General features: G+C 45.6%; 1 protein-coding gene across 2 annotated transcripts in view; it reads left to right on the top strand.

The window, feature by feature from the left end:
- Nucleotides 1-1787: 1787 nt before the first annotated feature.
- Nucleotides 1788-22652, top strand: part of COQ3 (coenzyme Q3, methyltransferase) — a 43783-nt gene continuing 22918 nt past the window's right edge. Inside the window, exons 1-2 of one of the 2 annotated variants that reach the window (XM_068279416.1) lie at nucleotides 1788-1926; nucleotides 13096-13171. In XM_068279416.1, coding sequence (XP_068135517.1) covers nucleotides 1839-1926; nucleotides 13096-13171 — 164 coding nt within the window. In that variant the 5' untranslated portion in view covers nucleotides 1788-1838. The remainder of the gene's footprint in view (nucleotides 1927-13095; nucleotides 13172-22652) is intronic. The other variant, XM_068279417.1, reaches the window with a different exon arrangement.

Raw genomic sequence — 22652 nt, 5'->3', positions numbered from 1 at the left:
CCTCCCGACCAGCACTGGGCTGGAAAAAGCCCCTGGTGAGTACAACTTACCTTTTTTTTCAGAGCTCGGAGTCCCTTTAAGTTACCTCCTCTGGGCTCTATTCATAAAACCTTACCGCAAGTTTTCCGCTCAAAACAGCGGATTTTCCCGTCCATTTAGCAAAGTGGGCATTCATAAAAGCTGTTCCCGCATGAAAATCTACAATCCCCCAGCAGAGCGAGAAATTTCCGCCTTCTCCAGTGTTTTTCTAGATTTATCTAGAAAAAAGTAACAAAATGGCCATTCATAAAGATTAGAGGAAGCGGTATGAGGACGGGAAATACCGCTTCCTCTGATTTTGCGGATTACATACTAGTGAATGGAACAGACCTCCCAGAGAGAGCAGTGCACGGAGGGACTCTGCCGGCTGAAGTGTTTCCGCATGCCTTCCGACAGCTTACCGCCAGCTTTCAGCGGGAGATCTCCGCTCTTGCATCGCAGCTTTCAAGATTTCTTTGAATGACCACCCAGAAGTGTGAAATACCGCTGCGGTATTTTACCTCCAGGATTTTTTCCGGCTCAGAAGTTTTATGAATAGAGCCCTCTGTAGTTAAGTTACCTCCAATGGGCTCTATTCATAAAACGTTACCGCAAGTTTTCCGCTCAAAACAGCGGACTTTCCCAGCCATTTAGCAAAGTGGGCATTCATAAAAGCTGTTCCCGCATGAAAATCTACAAACCTCCAGCAGAGCGAGAAATTTCCGCCTTCTGCAGTGTTTTTCTAGATTTATCTAGAAAAAAGGAACAATATGGCCATCCATGGGTATCATTCATAAACAGGCTGTCGGTAGTGCGGGAAAACACCGTTCTTCTCCGCAACCGGTAATTAAGACTTCTGGGTGGGCATTCATAAAGAAGTCTGCATGTTGCGGAAGAAGTGCGGAGGTTTTCTGGAGGAAGCTGGCGGCAGCGTGGCGGAAGACATGCGGAAACTTAAAAGCTGCCCGATTCCCTCCCTGCGCTGCTCTGTCTGATGCTGCTTGGGAGGTCCCTCCCATTCATTTATATGTATTCCGCCCGCCTATCGCTACTGTCGAGCAAGCGGTATTTTCCTTCCGGATACCGCTTGCTCTAATCTTTATGAATGGATGTGTTTGTTACTTTTTCTAGATTAATCTAGAAAAACTCCGCACAAGGCGGAAATGTATCGCTCTGTCACTTTTTCATGCGGAAAGAGCCTTTATGAATGTGGCTTATGCTGAGTGGTCGGGAAAGTCACCGGTGTTAAGCATTTCCGCATGCGGAAATGCTTTATGAATGATACCCCATAAAGATTAGAGGAAGCGGTATGTGGACGGGAAATACCGCTTCCTGGAAGCCTGCGGATTACATACAAGAGAATGGGACAGACCTCCCAGAGAGAGCAGTGCACGGAGGGACTCTGCCGGCGTAAGTGTTTCCGCATACCTTCCGACAGCTTACCGCCAGCCTTCAGCTGGCATCGCAGCTGACAACATTTTTTTGAATGACCACCCAGAAGTCTAAAATACCGCTGCGGTATTTTCCCTCCAGGAGTTTTTTCGCCACAACTTTTTTATGAATAGAGCCCACTGTCCCATGTTAGCTGTGCATGTGAATAATGATAGATATCGCTGCCTCGCAGGGAGATGAGATTATTTTTTATAAAGATGGAAATAACAGCCCTGCATGTGAGACGCCACAACAATGGAGCTGCATTCGCCTGTTTTCAGTGGGTTGATACTAGTCGGTTTCCGGGCCGGGCCTCCGCTTCCTCCGTCTGGTGGGCGGAGTCACGGCGACAGGTTTCCGGCAGAGGATAGTACAGTACACGGTGCCGTATGCTGGGAAGCGCTATGCAGCCTGTACGGGCCGCCCTGAGAGCTGCACTACACAGAGCCAGGCACGCTGCTGCTAGCGGCTCAGCAGGTAACAGTGACGTGTGCAGCCCGCTGCTACTTCCACCAGGTCACGTCCTGGTGGCTGCGGTCACAGCTCATCGCGGGGAAGCTTTCACCTAGTGTGCTCACTCAGTTTAGGTAGTCTGACGCTCGTCATTGGTTATACTGAGTAAATGAAATACATGATTCAGCGATACTGTATTCCTATTGGCGTAGAGGAAGCACAGGGAAGCACCTACTCCGGGCTGCAAGCTGCCACTGTCAGTCTGTTATTTTTATTAGAACTTGTGTTGGTGCCAAGTGGTCTGCCTTGAAAACCCCAGAAGGAGCACTGCTTCTGAGAGGCAGATACCGGTAGTAGAAGGACATAAAATACATTGATTTGCCTGCTGGGAGAAAATGCCAATGCACCGATTTCTAATCTTGGTCTAAAATTGAATTATTTATCAGACTAGTGACCTAAGCCCGTTTAAAAACGGGCTCTAGGTCTGTCACCACAGTGCGCAGCCAGCCTGCCCGCCCGCCCGCCTTCTGGTTCATCCTGCGTCCTGTCCCAATGGCTGTCAGTGCAGGATATGCGCAGTAGCACAAAAGCACTGACACAGGATGCAGGGACACTTGCCTTTTTTTTAGGTAGGACTAAATGGAAAATGTTGGTCAATCAGATGCAGGTTGAGAGAGGCGGTCAGTTGGCAGCCTATAGCGTTGCACTGCATGCAGCGGTGGCCTTAGAGTAATCGGAGCCTGGGGTGAGTGTCATATGCGGGGTCTAGAGCCATAAGTGTAGGCCATATACCGTACCACCAAGGGCTTTTCCGCCTCTATTGCAGTATGCCTTATTATTGTTTAAAAACTTGTTAAAGACCACTAAGCCAACCAATATAGTAGCAATTACAATACGTAATGTAATCAAACGGAAATGGTACTATCATTCGCCGTTAGATTACATTACATATTGTAATTATTCTTATATTGGTTAAGTGACCTTTAACCACGAACTATTTATTATTATTATTGTTACTTAGTATTTATATAGCGCCGACATATTACGCAGTGCTGTACAGTGTGTATATATATATATATAATATATTGTCACTAACTGTCCCTCAAAGGAGCTCACAATCTAATCCCTACCATTGCCATATGTCTATATTATGTAGTGTAAGTACTGTAGTCTAGGGTCAACTTTAGGGGGAGCCAATTAACTTATCCGTATGTTTTTGGAATGTGAGAGAAAACCCGGAGTGCCTGGAGGAAACCCACGCAGACACGGTGAGAACATACAAACTCTTTGCAGATAGTGCCCTGGCTGGGACTCGAACCAGGGACCAGCGCTGCAAGGCGAGAGAGCTAACCACTACGCCACCGTGCTGCCCTAGAACTGATGGGTTCTAGGCTGGCCTGGCATGGATTCTAGGCTGAATAGGGAGTCCAAAGTTTGTATTTCTATTCAGACCCTATCGCCAGCCTAGCACCCATCCCCAGCTCCTCAACCAGCCTTATACCCATCTGCAGCCAGCGGAGTACCCATCTCCAGGTGTTCAGCCAGCTTATAACCCATCCCTTGCTCCCCAGCCAGCCTAGCAACAATCTTCAGCTCTCCAAGGCAGCCTAGCACCCATCCCAAGCTCCCCAGCTGGCCTAGCACCCATCCACAGTTCCCCATCCAGCCTAACACCCATCCTTAGCCAGTCTGGTACACACCCCAAGCTCCCTAACCAGCCGGTACCTATCCCTAGCTCCCCATCAAACCTAGCACCAATCCCCAGCCAGTCTGGAGGCTCCAGACTGAGCTCCCCCTGGCTCCAGTCCATGCTCCACCGACCTAAATGCCCCTGGGGCCCTCAGGCTGAGGCTTTTGCATGTTACCTTAATCCGACATTTGGCAAGCTCCATGCCAGTACACAAAATTAATTACAAAAATGCAAACGGCATAGTACAGTAAAGCATACTGAAGACGAAAACCTAAGCAATAAAAGGGAGGTTGGTGCAAAATATAAGGTGCATAAAACAAAAAAGGAAGATCTGAGTATTTGTAAATGACACTCTGCTCAGAACACAAACTGCTAGACTTCTGTAGACCTTTCCTTCACCACCACCAAAATGAGCATGGTATGGTGGGCATGACATGCAGGGCCCTCTTGAGGTGCGGGGCCCTGGGCCCCACTAAGGCCACCTCTGCTGCATGGAACAGTGGAACGCTGTGGTTTGACCAATATTTCAATACAGTCCCTGCTGGAATCTATTAAAAATAATTCTGTAGTGTGTGGTAGCAGGGCAGATTCTACAGTTGTGTTCAAAATTATTCAAATTACTGAAATTGAGTGTTTTGGCCAGTTTGACATTGATTTTGATTATTTCAGTCATCTTGTTTACAATTAAATCAAAGAGGCACTTGTAAGACAGACAAATAACATAACATTTATAATGAAATAACTACAAATGTCTTTTCTCACATTATTATCAGTTTTATTCAACCCCCAAGTGACATTCATTCTTAGTACTTAGTACAACATCCTTTTCCAGTTATAACAGCTTTTAAATGTGAAGCGTAGCTTTACACAAGTGTCTTGCAGCGATCTACGGGTATCTTAGCCCATTCTTCATGGGCAAAAGCCTCCAGTTCAGTCACATTCTTAGGCTTGCGCGCTGCAACTGCTTTCTTTAAGTCCCACCAGAGGTTCTCAATCGGATTTAAGTCTGGTGACTGCGATGGCCACTCCAAAATGTTCCAGCCTTTAATCTCCAACCATGCTCTAGTGGACTTAGAGGTATGCTTGGGATCATTGTCCTGTTGAAAAGTCCATGGACTGCATCACATTTTCATCCAATATCTCCTGGTACAGAAGAGAATTCATGGTACCTTGCACACGCTAAGGCTTCCCTGTACCTGCAGAAGCAAAACAGACACAAAGCATGATTGACCCACTGCCATGCTTCACAGTAGGCAAGGTGTTCTTTTCTTCATAGGCCTTGTTCTTCCTCCTCCAAACATAGCGTTGATCCATGTGCCCAAACAGTTCTAATTTTGTTTTACCAGTCCACAGAAAACTATCCCAAAAGTTTTGTGGTTTGTCCACATGACTTTTGGCATACTGCAGACTTTTGGCATACTGCAGACTTTTGGCGAACTGCAGTCGACTCTTCTTATTCTTTGGAGACAGCAAGGGAGTGATTCTGGGATTTCTGGCATGGAGGCCTTCATTACGCAGTGTGCGCCTTATTGTCTGAGCTGAAACTTCAGTACCCGCATCTGACAAATTTTTTCAGTTCCTCAGCAGTCACACGAGGCTTTTCTCCACTTTGCGCTTCAGGTAACGCACAGCAGTCGAAGTCAGCATCTTCTTTCTGCCACGACCAGGTAGCGTTTCAACAGTGCCCTTTGCCTTGAATTTGCAAATAATGCTTCCTATGGAGTCTCTTGGTATGTTTAACATCCTTGCAATCTTCTTATAGCCATTGCCCTTCCTGTGAAGAGAAATCACCTCTTCTCTTGTCTTTCTGGACCATTCTCTTGACTTCACCATGTTTGTAAACACACCGTAAATGTCTAGAAGGAGCTGAGTATCACAGTCATTTTAAATCTGCCTAATTGGTGCTTATTATGCTTGATTGCTGCTTGTTAACATCCACAGGTGTTTTCAATACCTGATCGAAAACACTTAAATGAACCTCTGTTCTTAAAGGGAATGTCCAAGTAAAATAAAAAAAATGAGTTTCACTTACCTGGGGCTTCTACCAGCCCCATGCAGCCATCCTGTGCCCTCGTAGTCACTCACTGCTGCTCCAGTCCCCCGCTGGCAGCTTGCCGACCTCGGAGGTCGGCGGGATGCATTGCGTACATTTTTACGCATTCCCGCTAGTGCGGGAACATCAACACATACATTTTTACGCGTTATTGGTTCACTGCGTAAATTTTTACGCATTGAACCAGTAACGCGTAAAAATGTATACGTTGATGTTCCTGCACTAGCGGGAATGCGTGAATAAAGGTACGCAATGCATCCCGCCGACCTCCGAGGTCGGCAAGCTGCCAGCGGGGGACTGGAGTAGCAGTGAGTGACTACGAGGGCACAGGATGGCTGCACGGGGCTGGTAAAAGCCCCAGGTAAGTAAAACTCATTTTTTTTATTTTGCTTGGACATTCCCTTTAAGAGTGGTAGTCTTTAAGGGGTTGAATAATTGTGTCAATGAAGAAATCACCAAAAAAACATTTAATACTGTATTACAAAAACAATTGATGTCATTTTAGTTGCATTTGGTTCTTTAAAAAGCCCTTGTAAGATTTCATTCTGAACACAATTACAAATGTACACTAAATTCCCTAAAACCCTTTACAGCATTGGGGGTTGAATCATTTTGAACACAACTGTAGGTACAATGGGGCCCACAGGCAAAATTAACCTGGAGGCTCCCCTCACCAAACCCACACACTCACACCAAAGTGTCATTAGGGGCTCGCTAGGTTGTTGCCAAATTATCTCAACATCCCACCAGGGACCCCATGTTCCCACGCACGCACACTTTATTTTGGCCCCAGGGTCCTTGTCAAATTTTTGTCAGTGTAGCGACTCACCTGTTCTGTCGAAATAGAATACATTTAAAGTGATTTTCCTCTATTGGAATCAATGACCTCTTGCCCGCTCTCTGGGCTGTGGGCTTGTTCTTTGCTTCATTTGGACAACTTTTCATTATAACTCTATGTCCACTTGGATAGTGCAGATTGCACACCTGAACCCTCGGACACTCGCTGGGCTTGGGGCTGGAAACTAAGGTTAGTGCTGCAGGTGGGTATTATGGAGTTAATTCATGGGCTGCTCAGTAGCATTCAGCACACACTTCTACAAAAGTCTGTGGCTCCATGCACTACTGTCTTCATCCTCACAGGGGCGCCTCTTATCCATGACCCAGCGCATGCTGTAATGTAATAGCATGTGCCGAGTCACTGAGAAGATGCAGCCAGCAAAGATCAAGAAGGTAGTGCATAAAGCCACAGACATATGAAGGTGGGTGTGCACCAATCGGAACAGGTGAGTCGCTACACTGCTGAATATTTTGCAGGCGTGCATAATAAAGTTGGGCGGAGGGCAGTACTCGAGGGCTCTGGGCCAATTGCACAGGTTGTCCCTGTAGTATCACTGGCCCTATGTGGTGGAAACGTTTCCTCTTTGAATAGATTTTGATCACAGAGGAATCGAACATTTTGGGAACATTGAGCAAGAATCCATATACAGTAGAAAGAAAAAGTATTTGAACCCTTTTGGAATTATATGGATTTCTACACAAATTGGTCATAAAATGTGATCTGATCTTCAGCTAAGTCACAACAATAGATAATCACAGTCTGCTTAAACTAATACCACAAAATAATTAAATGTTTCCATGCTTTTGTTGAAAACACCATGTAAGGCCCCATTCACACTTAGAAACGCAAAACCCCGGCGATTTTTGCTGGCGTTTTGCAGGAGTGATTTTTCCGCAATTTCACATGGAAAAATCACTGAACACTGCGGCGCTTTTGCCGCGATCGCGTTTAGCGCTTCTATAGCACTGAAACGCGATCGCCGGGAAATTGCCTGAAAATGGTGCAGGTGATTTGTTTCTGTTTCGCGGTTTTGGGCGATTAGCGCAAATCGCCCAAGTAAGAACGGGTCCATAGGGTTTCATTACTCTAGCGCTTTTAAAAAGCGCTAGCGTTTCAGCGTTTAGCCTAAATCGCGGCAAAACGCTCTAGTGTGAGGCCCTAAACATTAACAGTGCAGGTGGAAAATGTATGTGAACCCTTGAATCTAACCACTTTATCCACCACTACAGTATATCTACGTCCTCTGTGACGAGTCAGTAGATATGTTTTGAAGCAGTGCTGTGCAGGATTGGGCTTGCTCCTGTGCACATTTCTGGCACTATCTGATGCAGCACTAATTGGTGAACGGGAATATGTTATAAATACTTTTATTTTCTCAGTTTATAGTGAAAAATACACTGTAGCAGAATCAAATATCTTCACCATAAATTGTGACAGGAACCTAATTTAAGTTTTGTGATAAGCGGTAAGAATAGCCAAACAAAGTGTGTGTTTTTATCTACAGTAGCACTTTTTATTTTTAAACTGGAATTGGTAAAACTGAGAAATAATGTGTTCTTTCTATTTTTTTCCTTGTTTTTCCATTTAAAATTTATAGAAAACAAAATTGTTCGAGGGAAAAAATGGCATACAATGAAAGCCTAGTTTGTCTTGAAAAAAAAACAATATATATTTTAATTCTGTGTCATATGTAGGGATAAAGTTTTTTCTGATTGAAGAGAACCTGTAACAAAAAAGTTTCCCTGGGGGGTACTCACCTCGGAAGGGGGAAGCCTCAGGGTCCCAATGAGGCTTCCGCCACTCCTGTAGCTGAAGGCAGTCCAGTGCTGGCTCCCTCGAAGAGTCCCGGAATCCTCCCTCGACAAGCCTGACAAGCGCTGTTAAGCTCTGATTTATTTACCTCTCCTGGCTCCAGCTGGGGCGCTGTTGCGGCTCTCCGCACGGAGATAGGTGAAAATAGCCAATCTCGGTTGGGTCCGCTCTACTGCGCAGGTGCAGGAGACTTGTGCCTGCGCAGTAGAGCCGGGGAGGTAAATACTTATATCGCCGCTATTCCGGGAGGATTTTCGCCGCCTCCGTAGAACCGTGGAGGACAGGGGAAGCCTCAATAGGATCCGGAGGCTTCCCCCACCCGAGGTGAGTACCCCCCAGGGGAGGTTTTTTTTTCGTTACAGGTTTTGTTTGAATAAGGACATAGCTAAACTGTCAAAACTGCTCTGGTCCATAAGTTGGAAACAAGGTCTGGATGCAAAATGGTTAAAGAGAACCCAAGGTGGGTTCTGACAATGCAATCCACATACAGAGGCTGGGTCTGCCTATACTGCCCAGCCTCTGTTGCTATTTCAACCCCCCCTAAGCACCCCCCCCCTGCGCTCTGCTATCCCCCATAAATCACAGCCGCGCTGTCGACACACATCGTGTCGCAGCGTGCTGTGTTTATCTCTGTCAGTCTGCTGCTTCCCCGCCTCCTGCAGAACTCCGGTCCCCGCCCGCGTCCCTTCCCTCCTCGCTGATTGGAGGGAAGGGACGCGGGCGGGACCGGAGCTATGCAGGAGGCGGGGGGAGCATGCAGAGTGACAGTACAGATGTAAACACAGCACGCACAGCGCGGCTGTGATTTATGGGGGATTGCAGAGCGCAGGGGGAACTTAGGGAGGATTGGGATAGCAACAGAGGCTGGGCTGTATAGGCAGACCCAGCCTCTGTATGTGGATTGCAATGTCAGAACCCCACCTCGGGTTCTCTTTAATAACTGGTTGAACCTCTTTTGGCAGCAATAACTTAAAACCAATGCTTCCTGTAGTTGCAGATCAGGCGTGCACAACGGTCAGGAGTAATTCTTGACCATTCCTCTTTATAGAACTGTTTAAGTTCAGCAATATTCTTGGGATGTCTGTGAATTGCTTTCCTGAGGTCATGTTACAGCATCTCAATTGGGTTGAGGTCTGTACTATTGTAACACTAATCTTCTGCTGAGCTTCAGCATGCTGACAGATGGCCTTAAGTTCTCCTGCAAAATGTCTTGATAAACTTTGGAATTCATTTTTCCATTGATGATGGCAATCCCTCCAGGCTCTGACGCAGCAAAGCAGCCCCGAACCACGATGCCCTTCACCATCGTACTCCACAGTTGGAATGAGGTTTTAAAGTTGGTGTACTGTGCCTCTTTTTCTCCACACATATGGCATGATTTACAAAGCTTTTTCACCTGTTTTCACCTTATCTATGTTACATCATATGTTTAATCTTCCAAAGAACAAAAAATATAAAATTAAGTAAGAAAAGTAGTATTGAAATGAAGTAAATCAGGAACAACTTACTTTGAGTGATCATTTTGCTTGTAAATGTGCTGAAAGAATTGACCAGGGGCCCCGGACCTCTCTCACTGGCCGGGGCCCCAAGGCCAACATGCGATACCTGGAGGGGAGTGCAGGTGGGCCTGGACCTCACACCTAGGCTCTGGACCTCTCACATCCAGAAAACCCACCAACAAGGCCTCCATACTGAATGCTAAATTCAACACACACAAGCAATAGAACACAGCAGTACATGCATCCAGCTACATTTAAGTGGTCAGCAGGTGCTCGTCAGCCAATCAGGATGCACTGTCATACACCCTTTACCTGCGATACCACATCTAGCAGCCATTAGCATTCAGGTGGGAGGCTTCAGTTGGACGCCATCGCAAGATTGCGTCGCTAGCAGGACCGCCCCGTGCAGGCATCCCTCCCACAGGGGTCCCTCCCTAACCGCTCACCTGTCCACCATGTCCTAGAGCTGAAAGAAAACGTTTAAAAACACACGATTGGTTTGCACGATGACCAGGGGCCCCGGACCTCTCTCACTGGCCGGGGCCCCAAGGCCAACATGCGATACCTGGAGGGGAGTGCAGGTGGGCCTGGACCTCTCACACCCAGGCTCTGGACCTCTCACATCCAGAAAACCCACCAACACTGCCTCCATTTGTTGAATTTAGCATTTAGAATTTAGCATTTAGCGACGCAATCTTGCGATGGTGTCCAACTGAAGCCTCCCATCTGAATGCTAATGGCTGCTAGATGTGGTATGGTAGGTAAAGGGTGTATGACAGTGCATCCTGATTGGCTGACGAACACCTGCTGACCATTTAAATCTAGCTGGATGCATGTACTGCTGTGTTCTATTGCTTGTGTGTGTTGAAATGTGCTGAAAGGTTATTTTTATCAATTAGGTGATAAATATGTCATGTATGAGAAATATTGTGAATAGAGCCAATTGTGTTGTGTGTTTCTTCCAAACAACTCAACTTTGGTTTCATCTGTCCACAGAATATTTTGCTAGTACTGCTGTGGAACATCCAGGTGCTCTTTTGCGAACTTTAAAGGGCAACTGAAGCAAGAGGGATATGGAGGCTGCCATATTCATTTATTTTTAAGCAATACTAGTTGCCTGGCTGTCCTGCTGATCCTCTGCCTCTAATACTTTTAGCCATAAACCCTGAACAAGCATGCAGCTGATCAGGTGTTTCTGACATTATTGTCAGATCTGACAACATTAGCTGCATGTTTGGTTCTGGTGTGATTCAGACAGTACTGCATTCTAATAGACCAGCAGGACTGCCGGCCAACTGGTATTGTATAAAAGGAAATAAATATGGCAGCCTTCATATTCTCACTTCAGTTGTCCTTTAAACTTGCAAAATGTTTTTGTGGACAGCAGTGGCTTCCTCTGTTGTATCCTCCCATGTACTCCATTCTTCTTGAGTGTTTTACGTATCGTAGATTCTGCCAGAGACTTTTGTAAGTCTTTAGCTGACACTATAGGATTCTTCTTCACTTCATTAAGCATTCTGAGCTGTGCTCTTGCAGTCCTCTTTACAGGATGGCCACTCCTAGGGAGAGTAGCAGCAGTGCTGAACGTTCTCCATTTGTAGACAATTTGTCTTACCATGGACTAATGAACTGCAAGGCTTTTGGAGATACTTTTATAACCCTTTCCAGCTTTACGCAAGTCAACAATTCTTAGTTGTAGGTCTTCTAAGAGCTCTTTTTTGCGAGTCATCATTCACATCAGGCAATGCTACTCAAACTCAAAACTGGTACGTGTTTTTTTTTTTTTTTTTTTTATTATACTGGACAGGGCAGCTGTAACCAACACCACCAATCTCATCTCATTGATTAGACTCCAGCTGGCTGACACCTCACTCCAATTAGCTCTTGGAGATGTCATTAGTCTAGGAGTTCACCTACTTTTTCCACCTGCGCTGTGAATGTTTACATGGTGTGTTCAATAAAAACATAGAAACATTTAATTATTTGTGTGGTATTAGTTTAAGCAGACTGTGATAATCTATTTTTGTGACTTAGATGAAGGCCATGGAACAGCCATGGCCATGGAACAGCTGAGAAGCCACTTGTCCCATTACTTTTGCCCCCTTAACAAGTGGGAGGCACATATGGAAACTGTTGTAATTCCTACACCGTTTACCTGATTTGGATGTAAATGCCCTGAAAATAAAGCTGACAGCATTTAGGGCTCTTACACGGTGGGTCATTGCGTTTGATGCGGCGTTAAGGTCACATAACGTGCCCCTAATGCAACGTATGTATTTATTTATTTATTGTATTTATAAAGCGCCAACATATTACGCAGCGCTGTATTGAAAGACTATAACTTGGACGTTATGTAGCCCTGCGTTTGGTGCGCCGTTTTCGTTGCACAGGGATAGAATGAAAAGGCGCATGCGTTAAAAAAAAAAAAGAAAACATTACTGAGCATGTGCAAACAGTCTAAAGCAGCTAAAAACGTGAATAACGCATAGCATGCAGCACTTTCATTGAACGTGCAGCGTTAGACACCAACGCAACGTCTGCACTGTGAACAGCCCATTGATTTTTCATTGCTGTAAGTTATTGTGAGTTACATGTTGTTGTAATGTGTGACTTTAACGCCGCACTGTGAAAGAGCCCTTAAAGCACATTGTGTTCATTTTATGTGAAATCCATTGTGGTTGTGTATAGAGCCCAAAATTTTAGAATTGTGTCAATGTCCCAATATTTATGGACTTGACTATCCTTAAAGAGAACCCGAGGCGGAGTTCTGTAAATAAAACCCCATACAGAGGCTGGGTCTGTCTATAGAGCCCAGCCTCTGTTGCTATATAGATCGCCCCTAAGCCCCCCCCTGCGCTCTGCAATCTCCCCCCCCCCCCCCCCCCATAAAACACAGTCGCGCTGCTTACACGCAGCTTGTCAGAGCGCACTGTTTACCTCTCCTCTATCAGTCTCGCCGCTCCCCGCCTCCTGCATCGCTCTCGTCCCCACCCACGTCTCTTCCCTTGCCGCTGATTGGAGGGAAGGGACGCGGGCGGGACCGGAGCGATGCAGGAGACTAGGGAGCAGCCGAGACTGACAGAGGAGAGGTAAACACAGCCGCACAGCGCGGCTGTGAGTTATGGGGTATTGCAGAGCGCAAGGGGGGCTTAGGAGCAATCTATATAGCAACAGAGTCTGGGCTCTATAGACAGACCCAGCCTCTGTATGGGGATTTCATTCCCAGAACCCCGCCTTGGGTTCTCTTTAACAGGTAGTGGTATGTTTTTAAATCTGTCTCATAGTATGTTTGTGCCAACAGCTCCCTGTCTGCTACCCCCACACCAGAGGTTATCTTGCTGCAGACATGCTAGCACAGCTGCCCAAGCAAAAAAATGGTAAGGTGTTTTTTTTTTTTTTTTTTTTTTTGCCTAGCATTGTGATATTTGTAATTCTAAGGAGAGCTGTATATATGTATGTTTTAATGTGATGGAATGTAGGGTCCTTCCATTTGCATTTCATAGTGTATTACTGGTAAAAAGACTAAAATGTTCCAGGCACACTTGTGTATATATAACTGGGGAAATACAGAAAAGGGAGTTGCCCTTTTTACCCCTCTGCTTTTTTTTTTTTCATGGGTGTGGTGCCACTTGTACACTGCCCCATATTTCTTGGGAATGTCCCATATCACATACCTTCTGGGATGAATGGCAAAGCTCTAGCATCCCAAATGTTTACTTTCCCCTTATCACTGACTAGATCCTCCTTTTGCAGAAATTACAACCTCAAAACGCTTTCTGTAGGTCCCAATGAGAGTCTGGATTCTGGTTGAAGGTATTTTGGACCATTCCTCTTTACAAAACATCTCTAGTTCATTCAGGTTTGATGGCTTCTGAGCATGGACAGCGCTCTTTAATTCACACAACAGATTTTCAATTCTATTCAGGTCTGGGGACTGAGATGGTAATTCCAGAACATTGTACTTGTTCCTCTGCATGAATGCCTTATTGGATTTTGAGCAGTGTTTAGGGTTGTTGTCTTGTTGAAAGATCCAGCCCCGGCGCAGCTTCAGCTTTGTCACTGATTCCTGGACATTGCTCTCCAGAATCTGCTGATACTGAGTGGAATCCATGCGTCCCTCAACTTTGACAAGATTCCCAGTCCCTGCACTGGCCACACAGCCCCACAGCATGATGGAACCACCACCATATTTTACTGTACGTAGTAGGTGTTTTTCTTGAAATGCTGTGTTGTTTTTCCTCCGTGCCCCTTGTTATGCCCAGTTAACTTATTTTTAGTTTCATCAGTCCACAGCAACTTGTTCCAAAATGAAGCTGGCTTGTCCAAATGTACTTCAGCATACCTCAAGCGGCTCTGTTTGTGCTGTGGGTGAAGAAAAGCCTTTCTCTGCATACAGCATCTCCTTGTGTAAAGTGCGCCGAATGGTTGAACAATGCACATTGACTCCATCTGCACAAGATGATGTTGTAGGTCTTTGGTACTGGTCTGTGGGTTGACTCTGCCTGTTCTCACCATTCTTCGCTTCTGTTTATCCAAGATTTTTCTTGGTCTGCACTTTGAGCCTTAACTTGAACTGAGCCTGTGGTCTTCCATTTCCTCAATATGTTCCTAACTGTGGAAACGGACAACTGAAATCTGTGAGAAAACTTTCTGTATCCTTCCTCTAAAGCATGATGGTGAACAATCTTTGTCTTCAGGTCAATTGAGAGTTGTTTTGAGACCCCCATGTCGCTTCTCTTCAGAGAAATTTAAATGAGGAGGGAAACTAACAATTGACTCCCTTAAATACTCTTTGGAGACAAAGTGGAAGAAAGTGCACTCAGTGTGTGGATTAAGAAAAACAGAATTTTATATTACACGGCTTCCCCGTGTATTGTTTGCACACACTTGCACCTCACCCCTGCCAACTCCTTTATACACCACCAGACAACGAGCGCCCGCAGAGTGCAGGTAATGCTTGTGCTGGAAGGTGGAAGACAGCTTGCACACCAATCCCTCCACAAAAGGGAAGATACTCATACAATTGGCACCCGCCATGGCCACTGAACACCTGCATAGTGCAGAATGCTGGTGACAAGGCGAGTGGTGCTATCCACAGCTGCAATAGGAGAGGAACGAAGGAATCCCCGCTGCCACGAGCCTGGTCCCTGGCTCAAAGGGACAAAGTCTGCGAGCTGGTACACCCTTCATTAAGGTGAGATCATTCTACGGTCGGCTGGCCACTTTTCATAATCCACACAGTGAGTGTGCTTTCTTCCACTTTGTCTCCATATATCCTAGCCGTCCTGCATGGAAATGAAGAGCTGCACCAACTATACACCGCACAACTGTGATCGCTCCTCCGGACCTCCCGGAAGTTCACTATACCTAAATACGCTTTCTCATAATTGGATTCACCTGTGTATGTAGGTCAGGGGTCACTGAGCTTACCAAGCCAATTTGAGTTCCAATAATTATGTATGCACCTGCCTAATTTTATTTAAACAATTATTGCACACTTTCTATATATGCAATAAACTTCATTTCACTTCTCAAATATCACTGTGTGTCTCCTATATGATATATTTAACTGACATATTTTATCATAACCACCAATGATTTATGGAGGAAAATCATGACGATTAACAACGTTGCCCAAACTTTGGCATCCCACTGTAGATATTTTCTTATTCCAGTTATTTTTTCTTATTACGGCTATTGGGTTACAGCTCTCAAATGGAAATCTTGAGATCTTCCTACATACGCATGCTAGATTAAAGTCAGCTGCAGTGGCCGAAGGCTGTATGCTATACATGAGAGAAAGGTGTCAGAAAACCTACACCAGGGTGCAGTGATTTACTGATCTGCCGAATTGCTTTTGGCCTCCAAATTCCCCAAATCTCAGTCTGTTTGAACCCTTGTGGCATGTACTTGGAAAGCAAATGGAATCCATGGAGGCCCCACATTACAACCTACAGGACTTCAAGGATCCGCTTCTAATGACTTTTTGCCAGTTATGGGCAGCATGGTGGCTTAGTGGTTAGCGCTCTCACCTTGCAGCGCTGGGTCCCCAGTGAGGTCAACATCTGCACGGAGTTTGTATGTTGTATGTGTCTGTGTGGGTTTTCTCCGGGCACTCCGGTTTCCGGTCACATCACAAAAACATACAGATAAGTTAATTGGCTTTCCCTTAAACTGGCCCTAGACTATGATACATACACTATACAATACATACATAGACATATGACTATGGTAGGGACTAGATTGTGAGCCTCTCTCAGGGACAGTTAGTGACAAGACAATATATACTCTGTACAGCGCTGCGTAAAATTTTGGCACTATATAATTGGCACTTTGAGTCCGCCAGGAGAAAAGCGCGATATAAATGTTATTTGTCTTGTCTTGTCTTATAAATACTTAAAGGAGTCATCAGGAAAAACGTACTAAAATAAGTAATACTTACCGGGGGCTTCCTCCAGCCCCAAGCTCCCAGCATGTCCCTCGCCGCAGCTCCGTCCCGGTCCCCGGCGATGACATCAGGGCAACCTCCAGGTCGGCCTGTACTGCGCCTGCGCAAGCGGCGCTGTCAATCACCGCCATGTGGGCTGGAGCGGACTGCACTCCGCTCTGGCCCACATGGCGGTGATTGACAACGCCGCTCACGCAGTACAGGCCGACCTGGAGGTCGCCCTGACGTCATCGCCGGGGACCGGGACGGAGCTGCAGCTAACTGCTGCGGGGAGAGCTGCGGTGAGGGACATGCTGGGAGCTTGGGGCTGGAGGAAGCCCCCGGTAAGTAGCATTTATTTTAGTAAGTTTTTCCTGATGACTCCTTTAAATAAATAAGTTACCACAGGACACCTATAGTCCATGTCTGGATGGGTCAGAGCTGTTTTGGCAGCACATGACAGTTTTAATGTTTTGCTGATCGGTGTATAGCTGTCTCTGCTGCATTTGAATTTTATACAGTGGTTTGCAAAAGTATTCGGCCCCCTTGAAGTTTTCCACATTTTGTCATATTACTGCCACAAACATGAATCAATTTTATTGGAATTCCACGTGAAAGACCAATACAAAGTGGTGTACACGTGAGAAGTGGAACGAAAATCATACATGATTCCAAACATTTTTTACAAATCAATAACTGCAAAGTGGGGTGTGCGTAATTATTCAGCCCCCTTTGGTCTGAGTGCAGTCAGTTGCCCATAGACATTGCTTGTTGAGTGCTAATGACTAAACAGAGTGAACCTGTGTGTAATCTAATGTCAGTACAAATACAGCTGCTCTGTGACGGCCTAGGGGTTGTCTAAGAGAATATTGGGAGCAACAACACCGTGAAGTCCAAAGAACACACCAGACAGGTCAGGGATAAAGTTATTGAGAAATTTTAAAGCAGGGTTAGGCTACAAAAAGATTTCCAAAGCCTTGAACATCCCACGGAGGACTGTTCAAGCGATCATTCAGAATGGGAAAGAGCAGGGCCGGTTCTAGACAAGCACATATGAGGGGGCAGACAGAAATTTGAAGGGGGCATAAAAAAACAACCCTGCGCCGTGTAGAAAAATGGGCGTGGCCATGGTTGGATGAGGGCGGAGCTAACTCATTTAAAATTACAACGCAAAGACAGTGGGCCCAAGTTTTAGTGACCCTTTCCCCAGAAAATTGATTCACATAATTACACAGCTTTTCTCCAGAAAATACACGTAATCAGCTTTCACCAGAAAATCCATTCAATCATGTCGGCAAACTTGACTTGAAATTCCGTTCAATCATGCGGCAGATTTGACCAGAACATACACAATGTCGGCAAATTTGACCAGAACATACACAATGTCGGCAGATTTGACCAGAACATACACAATGTCGGCAGATTTGACCAGAACACAGTGTCGACAGATTTGACCAGAACATACAAAATGTCATAATTACCTGCTAAGGAGGGGAGCCCGACTGCTATCCTCCCTTCCTCGCCTCGGGGACCCCCCTCCTGTAATGCGTGGTGGAATACAATGCAAGTGTCCGGCGGGCTGAAGCAGAGGAAAGAGCTTCAGTCTTCAGGTCCATGAAGTCTCCTCTGTAATGACGCTGCTTGCGCTGAATCAGGAAGTAGCGCGAGAGTGTCATTACAGAGGAGACGGTGTAGACCGGAAGACTGAACCTCTACAGGATACATAATGGCCCTATGTCCGCCCCTGCGTTTCCCTGCGCATATTACAATTTTGTTGATTAAAAAGTATGTAACATGAAATTCGTCTCTTAACTGCCAACGCTTAGGAATTTTACAAGACAACTGAAGTGAGAAGGATATGTAGACTACTATATTTATTCCCTTTAGACTAAAACTAGTCCTTGGTAAGAGTACTTGTAAAAGGTACAAACCGGAACAAAGAACATCTATCAGGCCCTAGGCAATGTAAGTGTGGGTACATGTAAGAATGATGTGCAGGTACTCTGCAGGGGAATGAGGAGATTGTAAACAGTGTGTGTGTTCAATGTGCACAGCATTCTCAGTGGATTCCCTGCAGCTCTGTGGGGAGTGCATATGTAGAGTATAGTACTACTGTGTAACAAAGTAAACCTGAGACAGATGAAATTAAAGTTTTATACATACCTGGGGCTTCCTCCAGCCGCCTTCAGGATAATCAGTCCCTCGTTGTCCTCCTCCACCACCTGGATCTTCTGCTATGAGTCCAGGTACTTGAGCCAGTCGGGCGTAGTGCGCATGTACACACTCCGCCGCCAGGAGCATACTACACCTGTGCAGCACTATTGCGCAGGTGCAGAATGTTCCTGGCTATGGGAGCGGCATGCGGCCGGCCAGTGCTGACTGGCTGAATTACCAGGACTCATAGCAGAAGATCTGGGTGGTGGAGGACACCGAGGGACTGATTAGCCTGAAGGGGGCTGGAGGAAGCCCCAGGTATGTATAAAACTTAAATTTCATCTGTCTCAGTTACCCTTTAATTTGTAGTCACCAAACCAAATTTTAACAACATATCAAATTTGATTTCATCAGCAAAGGGAGTGCATACATTTGCATAAATCAGCATCAATGCAGAATTATTTCCATCTCGTTGACCATCTCTGTTAGTGACACAGCTACACATCAGGCTTTATTCTTACAGCATGGATTTTATTTAGTAACACATCATATATACAGTCACAATCAGATATGTATATCTGACCTTAAAAATACGGGGACTGCTTTATTGAAGCAGCACAAGTAACTCATTTTGATTGGTTTATTTCATTTTTGAGGACTAAGCACACCTGTTACTGTATATATACTGTATATATACATTATTTTTAATGACTATTATCTGAGAAATAGAACATTTTATCATATTTTCTATTTTAATTACAGTTACAAATTCATTAGGAGTCGGAGTCGGTGCATTTTTTCCTGACTCCGACTCCAGGCACCCAAAATTGCACGACTCCGACTCCACGACTCCGACTTGTTATCAGAAAAGCATAAGAAGTCCCGTTTGCAGTTTGCTACAAGCCATGTGGGGGACACAGCAAACGTGTGGAAGAAGGTGCTCTGGTCAGATGAGACCAAAATGGAATTTAGGCTAAAATGCAAAACGCAATGTGTGGCAGAAAACGAACACTGCACATCGCTCTGAACATACCATCCCCACTGTCAAATATGGTGGTGGCAGCATCATGCTCTGGGGGTGCTTCTCTTTAGCAGGGACAGGGAAGCTGGTCAGAGTTGATGGGAAGATGGATGGAGCCAAATACAGGGCAATCTTGGAAGAAAACCTCTTGGAGTCTGCAAAAGACTTGAGACTGGGACGGAGGTTCACCTTCCAGCAGGACAATGACCCTAAACATAAAGCCAGGGCAACAATGGAATGGTTTAAAACAAAACATATCCATGTGTTAGAATGGCCCAGTCAAAGTCAAGATCTAAATTCAATCGAGAATCTGTGGCAAAATCTGAAAAAAAACTGCTGTTCGCAAACGCTGTCCATCTAATCTGACTGAGCTGGAGCTGTTTTGCAAAGAAGAATGGGCAAGGATTTCAGTCTCTAGATGTGCAAAGCTGGTAGAGACATACCCTAAAAGACTGGCAGCTGTAATTGCAGCAAAAGGTGGTTCTACAAAGTATTGACTCTGGGGGCTTTATAATTACGCACACCCCATTTTGCAGTTGTTGTTTTTTTTAAAAAATGTTTGGAATCGTGTATGATTTACGTTCCACTTCTCACGTGTACACCACTTTGTATTGGTCTTTCACGTGGAATTCCAATAAAATTAATTCATGTTTGTGTCAGTAATATGACAAAATATGGAAAACTTCAAGGGGGCCGAATACTTTTGCAAACCACTGTAAATACACGAATATAGGATGATATGGCATGATCTATAGAATGTCTCATTAATGAGCCTCATAGGAGTATTTTGGTTAAATTTACAAAACCTACATTTAACCATCCAAATTTAGTCTGATTTAAGCCACATATTCTACATTTTTTTTCTCCATAAAAACCGTATGTGTTTAGCACGCCCACTGATTGTTCTTAATATTGTGATGTATTCTATTACTGTATTTTTTTGGCATATAAGATGCACTTTTTCTTCCCAAAAATGGGGAGAAAGTCTCTGCATCTTATATGCCAAATACATGGAGGCCCCGACTTATAAATGCCCACAGATATGAAACAACGTGATGTTGGGGACTCCCTGTATCACCCCCCCCCCCCTTGTCCTCCTACTCCCCCCATGTCTCTTTCACTCCCCCCTGCATCCTTCACTCCCCCCCCCCCCCCCCCCCCCCCATTGTCTCCACCACTCCCTGTGCATAAATATAAGTAGCGCCAGTGGGCCTCGCCTAATCTACGGTTCCAGTCCTTTCCTTCACTGTTCCTCCTTGGCACTCCAGCTGTGACAAAACTACAATTCCCATCATGGCTCTGCTCTCCGAGTTATGCTTAATAAAGGGAACCAGAGATGAACGTTTTTCACACAAAATAAACATATCAGTTGATAGCTTGTAAAGAATAAATGCTCTACCTGATAATTTTGCCGCTCTGGTGTGCCTTTTTTAGTGTTTTTTATCCATTAGGCTGGTTTCACACCAGGACGTTGCGTTTTAGGGGACGTTAAGGTCGCATAACGTGCCCCTAACGCAACGCCTGGTGCTCTCTGATGTGGACGTCAGAGTGAGCCGTGTTGTGCAGCTCACTCTGGCGTCCGTGATGCCGTGATGCGCACTCTTGGACGCATGCGGCATCACGTGGTCCCGCCCGGCGAATCGCCGCACAGAGCGGCCGCTCAAGGAAGTAAACACTGCACGTCACTGAGTGCAGTGAATATTAATTAGCCATGTGCCCGGCCGCTCTCTGCTCCTTTCCACGACTTTACTGAGCATGTGCAAGTAGTCTAACGCGGCTCTGCCGTGTCTAAAGTACTGCATGCAGTACGTTGTGTTATGGCGCAGCGTTACAATGTAACGCAACGTGGACACTGTGAACAGCCCATTGATTTTTCATTGCTGTGCGGTGGGGTGCGTTACAGGTTGCTCTAACGTGCGCCTGTAATGTCCCACTGTGAAACCAGCCTTATTGCTCCAGGAAAAATCAAATATGGCCGCCGGCTCATATCCCTTCTCCTTCCGGGTTATGAGTTGTTCTGGATGTGCTGTCTAGCCTATATGAGACTATGCTGCTATCTAGGCTAAATGCAGCCTTTCATCTATGTGCTTTCATTTTGGTATGATGTACAGCTGCCTGTAGGAAGTGTCTCTCATAGGAATGAAACTGCAGTCATCATCAGTATCTACAGTATGCAGACAGAGTGCACACTGAGCACACAGGGATCATATTGCAGCCACAGAGCTTCTCAGCAGGAGCAGCCCCTCCAATGTCATCACAGCTCTCAGTATGCAAAGCAGGAAATCTAAGCCAGGAGGGGGAAGGCTTGGGCTTGAAAAGACTCCACAGAGGAGTGACTCAGCTATAATGATTCCAGGTCAAACCTCGACTGAATAGTCTATGGATTCTTATCACAGTTGCTAATAGAGTAATTAAGCAGAAAAGAATGAAACTAAAAGCAGGGTAGGTGTTTACTGTCATGTTCCCACTGATAAATGTAATAAAATACATGAGGGTGCTTCCTCTCTGGTTCTCTTTAAGGCTGTTAGAGTATTGCAATGCCTCATGGGACTTGTAGTTCCACCACAACTAGAGCGCCAAGGTTAGCCATCACTGCCCTAGTACCAGCTTCTGCTGATGACGTGATCAGAAGAAGCCGGAACCAGGGAGTAGTGCGGAAGAGGAGAGGAAAGGAGGACATAAGGGGAGCAAAGAAGGACGGGGATAGAAGGGGACATATGGGGACACAATAATTGGGGAAGAATATCTACAAGACGCTCCTGGACCATGGGTCCACTAGGTTTAGTATATTTTTTCCCTGGTTTTTGCCCTATAAACATAGGTGCGTCTCATTGTCCGGAGCATCTTATATGCCAAAAAATACAGTATATGTCTTACAGTAGGGCTGCACGATTAATCGTTTTAAAATTGAAACCTCGATGTGAGGCACGACGATTACGTAATCGTGAAAGCGGCAATTTTTTTGACGCGTATGTTATTCTGCATCCCGACGCAGTTAATTATAGCGCAACTCACCTTCCTAAATCCTCTGCAGCCTCTTCATACTTTCTCTCCCAGGCATCGTCAGTCGCGTTGGTAACACAGCCCCCTGTGATCACGTAACCAAAAGTCAACACGGGGCGCTGATATTAATGTGATGGACTGCTGGGAGAGGAAGAAGGAAGAAGATAGAAGCTGCCGGTCTCATCCCGGAAGGTAAGTTGTTACTATGCCCGCTCTCGCCCTGCTGCTACTCCTATACTGCCTGGCTACCTAT

The sequence above is a fragment of the Hyperolius riggenbachi genome, chromosome 4 (assembly GCF_040937935.1).
Source record: "Hyperolius riggenbachi isolate aHypRig1 chromosome 4, aHypRig1.pri, whole genome shotgun sequence".
NCBI classification, from domain to species: Eukaryota; Metazoa; Chordata; class Amphibia; order Anura; family Hyperoliidae; genus Hyperolius; species Hyperolius riggenbachi.
The sequence above is the reverse complement of the archived record's forward strand: the minus strand, read 5'-3'. Positions and strand labels throughout refer to the sequence as shown.